This window comes from Leuresthes tenuis, unplaced genomic scaffold, assembly GCF_036924035.1.
Source record: "Leuresthes tenuis unplaced genomic scaffold, fLeuTen1.0.hap1 SCAF_1, whole genome shotgun sequence".
Lineage (NCBI taxonomy): Eukaryota > Metazoa > Chordata > Actinopteri > Atheriniformes > Atherinopsidae > Leuresthes > Leuresthes tenuis.
The window spans coordinates 21696689-21711081 of NW_027325355.1; the positions used below are offsets into that span (position 1 = coordinate 21696689).

Sequence of the window (14393 nt, forward strand, 5' to 3'; positions counted from 1 at the left end):
GCCCATCTGTACTCATTAAAAAAACAAGACTCAAGTTATTCGCAACTTTCCTCAGGCTGTGAGATGATTTCTTCGTGAACTGAGAGAAAGTCTAGTATATACAGTACATGTGCACTCACTACACGAACACAGATGAGAAGCAACATATCCTAAGCAGCTGTAGGCCTGGAACATGTAGATTTCTGAAATTCTGACACAGCTTGATGAATGCAGACCTGAAATACTGTGTACTACACTTGCAAAATCCTCCCCATCATGCGAATCAGATTGAGTATAAAAATGAGTGTGAGTGGTTATGTAAGCCCTGTTAACGCTGTGAGGCTCCAGAGCAAATTCGTTGTGTCACAGTGTTAGCGGTCATGTTGTTCACAAACCACAGCCCTCCACTTGTGGTTGTGGAATGCATTTTGCTTTCCTTCTCTCTGTCTTCCTTAGCCTCTTTTCTACATTTCATCTCTCTCTCACACACACACATGCTGCACAGCTGCATGTTTTTTCTCAACTGTTGGCTCAGGCTCTGGGATTGTGTATCATGGAATATATATCCTGTGATGGCCCAGCATGACATCATTCCGCTTCCAAAGGATCTGTGCACATAATTCAGCTCCTGCCTATATGCATCCATCAGAGGTACCACTCTAGTTTCCATAGGGAGTAACTCCTGAGTTGATTAAAATTTTGAAACACCTGATTTTTGTGTAAACTTTACCCCTCTCTCACAGTTTGGAATTAGGGAAAATGGAACACAGGCATACAAGCAGGCTCTTATTTACACTCGTCAGTGCTGAACAGTTTCTAAAAATGACTTGCATGGGGGAACATTATATTACTTGTGGGTGGGAAGCATCAAAGTTGGGTTATTTTGGTCAAAGGCGTTAGAATTGGTGGGCTGTCATAGCCAGATTACGTATTATTTTGGAAAACAGATGTACTATTTTAATTGCGCGGTAAGAGTCTTAACTGACATGGTAAAGATACTGTGATGTTTTTATAGCATTTGTGTAAAAGCCAAGCTTCAACAGATGTGATTAATAGATACATTTGATGTTTCTGTTTTAACTACTATTTTTCTTCTGCATTCTTCTCTCTCTTTCCTTCTTTTGAACCCACAGAATGCATACCCCGGGCTTTCAGTATATCCCTCTCCCAGGTCATCGCTAACGACAGAACACACAGGCAGCGTCAGGATGGTTATCGTCAGGACCCTCCTCAGCGGGAGGAGCACAAAGACTCCTCTGACCTTGTCTCATCCATTCTACAGGTCTTTTAACTCATCTATGAGTCTGTCCCTGCGTTTTCCATAAAAAAACTGTACAAAAGTCTTGAGCCATCCCCTATTTCTTTACGTATTACAAGTAAAACTGGAAATAGCAACAGCTATTTACTGAGACATATGCAAACAAAAAAGGAAATACAGTGTTTTGTGCAATTCTAACATGTTTGAAGGTCAATATTTGGTCTGAGCACATTTATAATCCAACACTGTCTGAACCCTCTTAGACAAGCTTCACTGAATCAACTGAAGGTCCAGATGCATCTCTCAGGTCCTGTGTCAGGCCTTTAATGGATCTTGCCCTATTTCTTAAGGACTGCACCTTCAGATACTGTTTACATGCTGTCGTTTTTTTTAAATTTTATTTTATTTTAGGCCTGCCACTTCTTTTGTCCTCCACTTGTCCAGTTTCCTCAACATTTTATGGACACACTGCACAACATGCTGAGATAATTTGCAGCTAATAGGTCTTTGGGAATCACCTTGTTGGTATAAAAATACTATTGTACATATGTCAAACTGTTATCTTATGTATTTTTCACTGAGGCAACTAAAGAAATGGGAACAGGTTATGTGTCTTTGAGACAGACTGTTAGTAACCTGTACCTAAGATTTGTGAGTATGCAAGTGCTAAAATAGACTCTTTGCTAAATTGTCAAGCACAAAGGCTGGACTGAAAATGGGTGAAAAAGCTGTCAATGTCCAACAAAAACCTTCAGAAAACCAGGAGCAAAACTGTAGAAGACCACTTTAAACAACTACAAGGAAGTCTGGCTGCTTGGAAGCAAACTATAACGTGTGGCTCAAGGCTGGCTCAAGACTTGCACTTTACTGTATATGAAGTGTCTAGAGTTGTATTTTCCCATAAAAAAAAAACAAGAAAAAGCTAAACCAGTCTCTTTCATCATGTATCCTGAAGTTTGCCACCAAGCGGCCATCCAACAAGGAGTTATCCAGCAGTAACTCATCATTGAGTTCCACATCAGAGACTGCCAATGAATCGACATCCCCCAACACTCCTGAATCTGCACCACGGGCCCGCAGAAGGGTAAGGCAATGCTTTAAAATTCATCCAAGAATCACATACAGGTCTCAGGGGGGTTTATTTGTTTTTATTAAGTCAATTTAGCTTGAATCCAATACATGATCACCTCCCCAGGGAGGCATGTCAGTGGACTCCATCACAGACCTGGACGACAACCAGTCCCGCCTCCTCGAGGCACTGCAACTCTCTCTGCCGGCTGAAACACCGAGCAAAAAGGAAAAGCACAGGGACAAAAGGCTGAGCCTCAATCCCATCTACCGTCAAGTGCCCCGGGTGGTCGACAGCTGCTGTCAGCACATCGAAAAATATGGTGAGCTGCTACCTAATTTCTGCGACTCTCATATATGCACCTCCAGTCTTAACTTAAATTCATTGAGGTTGTTCGCATTATCCACTCAGGTTTGCAGACTGTTGGGATCTTCAGAGTTGGAAGCTCTAAGAAGAGAGTCCGACAAGTGAGTATTCTTCTTGCAATCTTTCAAAAGAGTTCCTTAATTTGGTGCAAAATCTCCCACAGGTGCTCGGGTGGGTTGCTTTCAAACACATCAAGCATTTAGTGACCCTTTGAATCTACAAATAAATCACACGTCATCGCCAAACTTTCTCAAAAACAACTCCAAAGCCAGTTTGGAAGAAAGTGAAACTGTGTGAAATGTTCTTCACACATTTCTTTCCATCCATGAACATCAACAGGCAACAAACAAAACCTGTTCTCTCAGAGTAGTGTGTGATAACTAACACGTTACACTGCAATGTGCTGCTCATGCTTCCAAAGCTTCATCCATTGCATTTTTGCTGCATGGCATCCTGCATGAACTTTTTTTTCATCATAAGCCTCAGAAATACAGACATGCTGACCTGAAAGGATATCTGAATGTTGTTTTCGTTATACCAGATGATGAGAAGTTAATCTGGACACTGCTACACTTTTCATTATCTACTACCTTTTACAGTATACACTGTAATAGAAAGCTCAAATCAGAGTCAAGTTTCATGGCGCAATCAGCGTGGCCAGTTGTTTGGCCAGTGCTTGCCGTTCCGCTGGTCACAATCGTAATGGATCCCATCATATATTCACTTCTGGGTCTGTATGGGTCTTTATAATGATACCAAACAAAGTTTTTAGGACTAATCATTATCAGAATAGGAAATAGCTTGTTTTCAAGCATAAAATATACCTAATAGTAGCTTTAGATTGATCCAACATACAGTAATTTAATATGTTACTCATGAAAAACTTAGTGTAATCAGCCTTAATATACAACCCCATTTCCCAAAAAGTTGGGATGCTATATAGAAATGTACATTAAAACAGAATGCAATAATTTCAAAAAGTCTCAAAAAATATCTTCTTCACAACAGAACATAAAAAAACATACCAAGTGTTCAAAGTAAGACATGAAAATATGATCTCATCTTGAACACATCCAAAAAGTTGGGACAGTGGCAACAGACGTCTGGAAAAGTATGTTCAAATGAAACAGCTGGAGGAACATGTGGTAACTAATTAGGTTCCTCAGCAACAGGTCACTAACGTTATTGGGTATAAAAAGAGCATCTTAGAGAGGCAGAGTCCCAGATGTGAAGATGTGGTGGCAGAGGTGCAGTGATCGACAAACAAAACAGTGTCTACAAATTGTAGAGCAATTGCAGAATAATGTTCTTCAGTGTAAAATTCTCTAGGTGTTGAGTAGTCTATCATCTATTATACATAAATACCAAAAAGATTGAGAGAATCAGGAAACATCTGTACACAGGGACAGGGCAATGAAAATCACAATTGGATCCCTTTGATTCTTGGGCCCTCAGACGTCACTGACAGTGTTTGCAATTAATCTTTTAAGTTTTGGATTAACAAGCTTTCTTCCTGCATAGTCTTTTACAGACACAATCAAAAAATAAATGTCATATCTTTCATAACTTCTTGCTTCTATTTCTTGCATTCTTTGGAAACTGATATATTATCAATTTTTAAACTGCCAACATTGTTATTTTCTACACTAATGAGATCCAAATAATTTTGCCTTAGTGATATATTGCTCTCAAAATTGCTACTGCTGGAGACCATAAACCCTTGTTTGTCACTCATGAAATAATGTTTTTATCAGTTTAACATTTCATAACATGCAAATTATTCTGCTGAAGCTGTGCTTAAGGACATTTATCAGAAGAAAGCTCTTAAGTCAGAATGTTTTTTATGTGTATGAGTTGCTACTCTTACCTGATCCTTAATAAAATTAATCATCCTGGCCTGGAATGAGCTGTGTAACTCTCTGGAAGTCATCCAAAAGGTCAGATGGTCAAGATTACAGCCCATACTGGGAGAACTAGTTGGAATGCATCTACCAGGTCATTTGGAGGACCAAAAGGAAGGGATTGTTTGTGGGTGTGTGCGCTACAAAGAATATAATGTCCATTGTTGTGCGCAAAGGATGATTCTGAATCCCCCTTTTCCTCTTTTTCTCTCTTGCCTTTGCATTTCTTTGTGACCCACCCTCAGCTGCGTGAGGAGTTTGATCGTGGTGTCGATGTCCAGCTGGATGAGGAGCACAGTGTTCATGATGTGGCAGCTCTGCTGAAGGAGTTCCTCAGGGACATGCCTGACCCTCTCCTAACCAAGGAGCTCTACACAGCCTTCATTAACACCGCATGTGAGCATCCTGTTACCTTTCTGCCTCCTATCCTCTTCTCACATATCTCCTTCTGTTACAATCTTTTTTTTCCCACTTTGCCACTATTTCTCTTTTACACTTATTCCATTCTTCATCTGTGCTGCAGTGTTGGATTCTGATGAGCAGCAGAGCGTCACTCAGCTTCTGATCTACCTGCTTCCAGCATGCAACAGTGACACTCTTCACCGGCTGCTGGAGTTTCTGTCCACTGTGGCTGACCATGCACATGGCCAGCAAGACAAAGACGGACAGAAGGTGAGAGCAAAACAAGAAAAAAAGAAAGTACCAAATGTAGCGCTTGTTAGTCATGCAAACATGTCCAAAAAGCTTGTGGGCAGCTTACTCGCGTTTTGTTTCCACCTCATTAGCTGGAAATAACCACAAAAAAGTGACAGGAAGCATTTAGTTACACTTGCTTGTATACATAGTGTTCAGTGACTGAAAGATCACGTGCACAGCACAAACACTGATGCTAAGTAGTTTTGAGGAGATTATGGGAATAGCTGCATTTGCTCCACATCTGCACTCTAGACGACTGGTCGCTTGATACTTAGCTACTATTGGTTGTAGAATTTACCATGAAACGACTACTCTGACGATCAGAAAACACCTTAACTTCGGGGAGGTCTGACAAAGCAAATAAACATGTTAGTATCTTTCTATGTGATTGTGATTGTGGAGCCTTAATGGTGGGAAAAAGTGTGAGTCAGCTAAATGGCAGATTGTACACGAGTGTAATAATTAGGTGTCTGTACAAAGTATTATTTCAGAAATGCAGACACTGGACAAATAATAGGATTATTACACTGGGACTTGGATTTATGCCCATTCATCAAGACCGAACTACTCCAGCTTCTTCAAACTGGATGGGTTCAGCTGGAGTACAGCAACCTTTAAGTTTTGCCACATACTCTCATTCAGATTGAAGTCTGAGCATTAACCAGATCATTAAAAAAAAATGACAGGTTTCCCTTTAAAGCATTCAAGTGTTGCTTCAGCAACATGCTTCAGGCTGTCATTGTTAATGGTGAACCCATGCCCAAGTCTCAATTCTCTGGAAGACTGAAACCAGTGCTGACATTAAGCAAAATTTCTTCAACTATGACCTTTTTCCCAGGGCCTGCCAATGGCAAGCATTTTCATAGTATGCCACCACCATGTTTTACCTGAGGGATGGTGTTATCAAGATGATCAATGCTTTAGTGTTTCAGTGTTCATCAGAAAGTTAAATTCTTGTCTCAGCTGACTAGATTTCCCTCCTCCACATGCTTGGGGAACATCCATATGCCTTTTGGTAAACTTCTAACATGCTTTTTTTGTCTTTTTCTTTTCTTGGCAGGTTGGTTTTATTGTCATTCTTTCAATTCTTTAATGGTGCTGCTCCAAGTTACACTTTCAAATATTTTTTTCATAACCCAACCATAGAGTGTAGTACTCCAGATCTTTGTTCTTGATCTATTTGGAGAGCACCTTGATTTTTTTTTTGTGCTCCTGACTCACAGAAGGTGTGAGTATAATGAGATCATGTGACACTTAGACTGCACACAGGTGGACTTAATCAAGCTAATTTTGGGACTTCCAAAGGCTGCAGGCTGCATCAGATCTTATGCTCACACGTTTCAGTTTTTAATTTTTTTTAAGCTCCACTAATTTGAATGATTTTGAATAGGTTAATTACATCAAATTTAAAAATATACATCCAAATTATAGGCTGTAATGCATGGTAGGGGTAAAGGTCAAATGTGGTGAACTAGTGCTTATTTCCCCAAACCACGGACTCATACATGTATGAGTGTCTATAATTGTTTTCTATGCACTATACATAATATCACTTTTTTTTTAAGCCAGATAGTGTTTATGTGTGTGTGTTGTTCAGGGGCATGTGTGAGCAACACTTTGCACAGATGGAAATGTGTTTTGTTATCTTGGTGTGTTTGCATAAGCATTAACCCAGACATTGATATGTGCCGTTTTCCTTTCACGGACTGATGGCCCCAGTATCTTAGTCTGTGGCAGGAAGTCCAACTGTTTTAAAGTTGTCTGGGAAAACTCATCAGTACTTTTTGGCTTCTTGTGTTTCCCATCTCTCTGTTGGGACTGGGAGTGGAAAGGGAGTAAACTAAACAAGAAAACTAATGTAGTTTTTCAAACTTTTAAGGGCTTATAATCTTAGTTGCTAAATGTGTCACAGGATTGCACCATCACTCAACCCTAGCAAAAAGGCAGCCATCGTACTATCCAACATTTGCTCAGATGAACAAAAACAGAGAGGGGGTATGTCAAAAGATACAAAAGTTGGATGGCATGGGGATGAACATGACAGAGAGAAGTGGAAGGATAAGGGGAGAGAGGAAGAGTTAGTAGAGAGGGGAAGAAATGACTCCAAACATTGTGTAATCACAGAAATACACAGTGATGTCATTTCTGCGGTGTTTTTCAAGTATCTTTGAACGTTTTTCCTCATAAGGGAAGAAAACTGTTGCTGACAGTGCAGCAGACTTTGCAGAACATAAAGGGCAAGCTGTGGCTAGAAAATCATTTTCCAGTTTCTCAAATTTTGTAGAAGTATCTACACTACAATACAGCATTAAAGGCCACTTCATGATGTCTGCACCCACACATGTGAACTGTGACTGGACAAAGCTCTAATCATACTACAGTTTAATCATACAGTTTATTTACTTGCTTGTAATAATTGCATTGCCCTTCATAGAACACAGTATTTCGATAAGAATGCCAATTCACTCTGCTTTGTATTTTGCTCATAAACAGGCAGGTTGCATATTTTTCTAAATGCTACAGTATTTAGACAGTTTTAGTATCTCAACACGCAAACTTAAGACAGTAACCATTCACCTACTTTGTAGCAGGTAGTTAGCTGTGTCACAACAGGAATGTTAGCATGCTAATGACAAAAATACTACAACTCATTACCATTGTAACAGTTTAAATGATGGTGCCATCTAATAGTTTATCCAAAACCACTGTTATTTGTGCCTTTTAACACAAACATCACATGTAAATGCCTTGCTTTATAGTTGCAGATGACTAAGTTTGATTTTGAACAACATCAAAAAACTCTTTTTTTTAATTTGCAATTATTCTGGTGACTATGAAATCCATTGGGATGAAGAGTGACAAAGTCTGTCCCTAACGGAACTGTGCATTTTTGTGTCCGAATTCCAATTTCAGATTACAGGGAACAAGATGACATCTTTAAACCTTGCTACTATCTTTGGGCCCAACCTGCTCCACAAACAGAAGAGCTCGGACAAGGAGTTCAGTGTCCAGAGCTCAGCCAGGGCCGAGGAGAGTACAGCTGTCATCGCCGTACTGCAGAGGATGATTGCCAGCTACCAAACACTCTTCATGGTCAGTGACTCGCAGTCTCACATTCACCTTTGCTATGTAGGTTTAAAGTAAGACAATTCTCCTTGGCATAACAGATAATGATTGTATCTTAGTTTGAATATGAATTAGTAGCAGATACAAAGAGCTGTAAACGACCGCTAAGAGGAAATTCTGGAAAAAACAGAGTGACTTTGTTGCTTTGTTTAGAATGACTTGTGAAAGGTCTGTCAAGCCAGTTACCTGATGAGAGGATCAAGACCTTGTCATCGACACACTAGAGATTGTTCTCTCCAGTGTGATATCCCGTATGTGCTGTCAAGAGGTCAGGATTGTGTACAGAATACCACCTCTTAATTTGCTTTTGCTCTTTTCTACCTGACAAGCAGAGAGGGCTACATCATGTCCAAAAACTTAATTATTATATTTTGTTATTTGCCACAGCCTTTCCCCTGGGGCTTACATTCCCTTCTGTAAGCCAACGAAGCGCTATTAATTGCACATTGTGAACTGGGACTGGCTTGCTCAATCTTGGTGAGGAAAAACAGATTTGTAGGCAGCTCAAGCTCTATGAATAACATCTGAAAGGTGTTTTGGAACCTGCTTTTGCTCGGGTTTGTTGGTGATCTTGTAACTTTTAATTCCAAAGTATTTGAGAATGGTAAACTTTTGGTTTATGGACTGTGTTCAGCTTAATCGGCTTGCCTCAAATCTAACAATTAAGAAGAACATATATAAGAAATGTACTAGAAATGTGGATAAAAATTTTTTTCTTCACAAGGTATTGACTGTGTCGTCAAACTTGCAACAAAGCTGTCATAGCTTGTTTAAAAAAAATACAAATCTATATTTCTCTAAGTTCAGGAAACATTTTTGCATCAGTAAAGTTTAGATTGCAAGAACTGAACTGAAGATGATCAGATTCTTGTAACTTATGGGAAAACTAAAAGAAAAAAAAAGCCATTCAGTCTCATTTTGAAAGGTAAATGCCAACTCAGGGCAAACAATTGGTTGATTTCAAGGCTGTAAAGTTGATTTTAATTCACCCAAATTGTTGATGTTATTGTAGGTGCCCCCTGATCTTCAAAATGAAGTTTTGATGAGCCTTCTTGAGACCGATCCAGATGTGGTTGATTACCTTTTGAGGAGAAAAGCATCACAGTGAGTTGCACACATACACTAGCATAGTTTCTTGTTTCCGTTACGCATTACATCTTACAACCCGACTTTCATGTTCCCACAGATGCCCGGACCTGTTGCAGTCAGAGGAGCCCTTCAACCTGAGTGAGCAGCATTCATCCAGTGATTCTAACAAGGTGTCCAGTGGTGAAGTGTCCCCTTATGACAACAACTCCCCAGTCCTGAGCGAACGCAGAGGGGAACAAGGCAGCCCGGCCAACGAACAGCACTTTCGTGTCCCAGAACAGTACTCTGTGGTGGGGCAGGTGGCTGGCTGGAGTGGAGAGCCTGGAACTGACACTTGGGGCTCCAAAGGTGAGCTCTACTAAGCCCTATTATTCACGCTGATAGATGATCGCAATATGTTATCAATTTATAGACCTCAATTAGTCATATAATTAAGTAACAGTAAGAATTTGCTTCTTTCAGAGGAGCATGCTAGCATTTGGGGCACATGGCACAGTACTCTCAAACCAGCACTCAAGAACCAATCATATACAGGTAACAAACATTGAAATCAGACACACTGCATATGGTATTCCATATGAGCCTTAGCAGTATGTGCTGGTTTTGATTATTTATTCAGGTCATTAATTTAAACAGACCATTTTGCTTTTGTTCTTAACTAAGTGCAATGGTGCTTGAAATTCTTATACATTCTAACGCTGGCACCTAACAGTCCACGGGGTTGTTCACATTCATTTAGATAGAAATACGCATTTCACTGGCTATCAGCAGTTTACTAAACTGGACAAGTCAGAAGGAGGTAAAGAGACCAAATTGGAAGATAAGAACATTATCACATATGTGAAACATGGTGGTGGTGGTATCATGGTTTGGATCAGTTTGGCATCATTGATGGAATTCTCAATTGTAAATTCTATTTCAATAAATTCCAAAGGAAGATGTCAGAACATCTGTCTGTGAACTGAATCTCAAGAGTAAGTTGGCCATGCAGCAACAGTCCGAAGCAGACAAGTTATGCCCTCAAAACCTGAAGTCCAAATCCTATAGAAAGACCTCAATCCTCCCACGAACACCTGAATCAAACTCTTCCTCGGCTGAAATTTCTCACAACTGATGTTCAGGACTGATCAATATTTACTGGATACATTTAGGTGTAGCTTTTACTTCACAGACAGAACAAACCAGATATGAAAAAGCAAAGCTTTATATACCTTTGCCTCTGACATATGTCATTTGAACAATATATATGTGTATATATTTTATTTTTATAATTTCCCTTTGGTATAAATAAAGTATTTTTTACGGGACAATAAGAATAAGTAAATCAGTTTTACATGTTTTTTTTTTTGTATCTTCTGAATTGAAAAACGAGGTTAGAGACCTAGGTTAATAAAGCTTTTTTTTTTGTCAAGCACCTGTTTGTGATGTGTGTCTTTTGTGTTATTCATTAACATTAATTCATTCCACTGATGTAGTGATGGTGTGTTTCTAGGTTCCCACAGCAACATGTCAGAGGGAAGCTCCCGCAGCTCACAGGAAGGTCTCGATGGATTCCATGGTGATGTCAAGCCACAGACAATGTTACAACGGACTCAGACAGCACCTGGCATCACAGACATCAGACCCCACCCACCGGTCACCCGAGTGTGCACCGGCCCTCATGTGGAGATGGGGCGAGCACGCTTGCAGCTAAACATCAACCCCTCTGTGACCCCACACCTCAACAGCACACAGGGCCTCCAGCGAGCAAGCGGACAAGGGGTCAACTCAATCTCCAGACCTCACGGTGGGGTGAACACGGGCCAAGGAGGCCCGGCTATGCTTAACGACACCCGCTCTCCTCCCCCGTACAACGCTAATCACCGACTGGCGGGCTCGCAAAGTTCCCCTCAGCTCGTGGCGCCTCAGAGGCCGAGCTCGGTGCCGAGTAACTCAGCGTCAAACAGAGAGGCACAAATGGTTCCGCAGAATCCAGAGTGGCAGGACTGGCAGAGGGAACGGTGGCAGATCTGGCAACTGCTGTCTTCAGACAATGCTGACACACTGCCTGAAACACTAGTGTGATCTCAGACGATGAACTCCTGCCCAATCTGTGGAGCTTCAACTCCAGCAGCCAACCTATGTTACGATCAAACCCCTCCAAATGATTATCACCCCTCATTCCTATCATTTTCTTTCCTTTGGCTTTTCCTTTTGGCTTCCTTTGGCTCTTCATGAACACTCTGTGCTATCTTGCATCTTGGCGTTGTTGTTTACGTGTGCAGCTGCTGCCTCATACAGACTTTTACATCCAAGAGCCACTAGTATTTCTTTTTTATGGATCTTGGCCCATATGTTTTGTCCATCATGACATCGTGACTTTGGAGCGTTAAAAAAGAAATAAATGGCCAACAGAAATACCTCAAAAAATGATCCTTTCACAATAACACCAGATCCTTTTTATTCCAAGTGAGTTCAGTCTTCTTAATGGAGAACACGAAGCAAATATTTGCTTCTTTTTTTTTTTTAAATATATTTTACGTTCTTCACCTTACACACACTAAGATGTACGCATTAGTAATTGCTGCTAAATGTAGACTTTTTGCATGAATACTAAAAATGAAATTCAGCCCCATCTTTCGGAAAAGATCAAACGCTGGATTACGTTTCTATGTCTGATACGTTGAACTGTACATATATGTGTATACCCTTAATTGTTGACAAAATGCATAAACATCACATGTAAATTGATATGTAAAATATATAATTTGCCTCAAAGTATCTACCTAAAAACAAGTCAGTCGCTTAACTGGCAGTCTAGATGTCGGTGACTGCTTCTCTTGTCTTTAATATTGAATGTAAAATGCTTCACTTATGGATTAGACGGAAGCTTGCTCATGTGTGCTCCTGCCACCTGCTGCTCTGCAGGAACAAGGTGCCAAAGCCTCTTTTTCCCACTGCAGGATGTTTGTCGTAAAGTTCATTCATGCATTTGCTCATTTCTGGAGCGAGGATGCACATTTAAGACAGGAAGTATTATATTATCTGGTGGTTGTGAGGACCACCTTTCCAAAAATCTAACAATAACAAAAGCAAAAATGTAATTTATTGGTTCATATGCAAATTACTAGAAAGCCTAAAAAGTCCTTATAAGGAATATAGACTAAAATGTTTTAAGAACTAATATTTAAGAACCATAAAATAAATGTTAGACATACAGTTGTGAATAAAAGTACACCCTCTTTCAATTCTAAGATTTTACACATCGGGATATAATAAAAAATAAATAAAATCACACGGTTCTACCATAAGAAAAAATACAGCCTCAGATGAACAACCTCACGTGACGAAACACGCTGTGTTATAAATATTTATCACAAACTAAGCCAGTGGTTTGTCCAGATGCCACTTTTCAAACCTGCCATGTTCTTTTTAGAGAGAAGACGCTTTCTCCTGCAACCCTTCCCTAACTGCACAGTCATGAACTTTAACATTTGACATGCTAACTGTGGTCTGTAGAGTCTGAGATGTAGCTCTGCGGCTTCTCTGAGCATTACGCAGCCTGACCTTGGGGTGAACTTGCTGGTCCACTATCTGGGAAGATTTGCAGCTGTCTTTAATGTTTTCCTCTTGTGAATAATCTTTCTCTCCATAGAGTAGTTTGAAAACTGCCTTCCCAGATTGATGGGCAGCAACAATTGCTTCTCTAAGATCATTCCTGATGTCTTTCCTTCTGCATTGTGTTAACACACACCTGAAAGCTCCAGAGCAGCAAACGGACAAAACTTCTGCTTTTAATTTTTTTTTTTAGAGATGCTCACAACTGCTGCTGATGAATTAATTAAGTGTATTTGATTGGCAGCGCCTGGCTGCTTCTTACCCTTTTAATTCTTATGGAATCAGTCAAGGTGGACAGAGGTTTTTAGACACTGCTTCTGCAATCTGGCTCAGTTTTTGTTAAATGAATAATGACACAATTGGACATGTCCTGTGTGGGTGTTCATCTGATCAGCTTGTACTTTTGTCATTCTAAAAACCCTTTAAGGACGGTCCAAATAGATAAAACCATAGATATGGAAGACGACTATACTTTCTGTTTCACTTGACAGGATGAAAATTTCCACTGTTTGAAAGATGTAAACAATATATTATTCTCCAAGCCATCTTTACAGCCATTAATGCCTATGTTTGAATGACACACATTGATTCTCTCATGCCGGACTGATCATCCCAAGAAGCACTTCTTTCCTGTCAAAGAAGCTTGATTGATTTAAAAAAAAAAAAAAAAAAGGATTGTTTAAAAGATTGACTACACTGTTTTACCTGACTTAGTTATTCTTCTCTGTGACTTATTATATACACCCTTGACCAGCTTGTCCAACTCCTGCCAAATGTCACATTCGAGTGGGTATTTGCTGGCAAATATTTCACATTTCTCCAGTTTAGGTGTAATTTCCAGCATTTAATGTGGAAACAAGCTATGTGTAATTTGATGTTTTAGAAGTCAGAGCCCAGTGAGTGCAAGAACTGGCATGATGTTGGCAATGGTTATGGCGCCATCTATAGTAAGACAGCACACATCAGCAAAGTGCTACCGTTTCCATGGGAACCCACCAAACCATCTGTGCCCAGCTCAGAGTGAAAAATGTGCTAATCTTTGTGAGGAAATAAATGTGCCACAGATCCTCCTCTTAAAAAGTGTCTTGATGCAATGTTCAATGTTCAAAGTTCATGTGTTGTGTTTTTATATATTTCTTGTTGTGTCTTGAGTGTTGTAATATATTAAAACAATGTATCCGTTTTTATTCAAGGAGAGAAAAAAAATGAGTAATCCTTATGGTCCTAGTTTCGCTCAAATCATGTTGTTGATGTTTGTCTTGATGACTTCACTATAAACTACCAGAAACATAAGTATTTTTTTTTTTTTTTT

General features: G+C 39.9%; 1 protein-coding gene and 1 long non-coding RNA gene across 3 annotated transcripts in view; both read left to right on the forward strand.

Annotated features, from left to right (window-relative positions):
• Positions 1-12726, forward strand: part of LOC140272296 (rho GTPase-activating protein 6-like) — a 43597-nt gene extending 30871 nt beyond the window's left edge. Inside the window, exons 4-14 of one of the 2 annotated variants that reach the window (XM_072367725.1) lie at positions 1113-1261; positions 2193-2321; positions 2433-2628; positions 2718-2773; positions 4819-4969; positions 5097-5245; positions 8183-8362; positions 9408-9499; positions 9582-9832; positions 9947-10018; positions 10977-12726. In XM_072367725.1, coding sequence (XP_072223826.1) covers positions 1113-1261; positions 2193-2321; positions 2433-2628; positions 2718-2773; positions 4819-4969; positions 5097-5245; positions 8183-8362; positions 9408-9499; positions 9582-9832; positions 9947-10018; positions 10977-11548 — 1997 coding nt within the window. In that variant the 3' untranslated portion in view covers positions 11549-12726. The remainder of the gene's footprint in view (positions 1-1112; positions 1262-2192; positions 2322-2432; positions 2629-2717; positions 2774-4818; positions 4970-5096; positions 5246-8182; positions 8363-9407; positions 9500-9581; positions 9833-9946; positions 10019-10976) is intronic. The other variant, XM_072367804.1, reaches the window with a different exon arrangement.
• The window catches only part of LOC140272883 (uncharacterized), an 858120-nt gene that overhangs the window by 347514 nt on the left and 496213 nt on the right, over positions 1-14393 (forward strand). Inside the window, exon 2 of the long non-coding RNA XR_011907987.1 lies at positions 13367-14163. This is a non-coding gene — a long non-coding RNA (uncharacterized lncRNA). The remainder of the gene's footprint in view (positions 1-13366; positions 14164-14393) is intronic.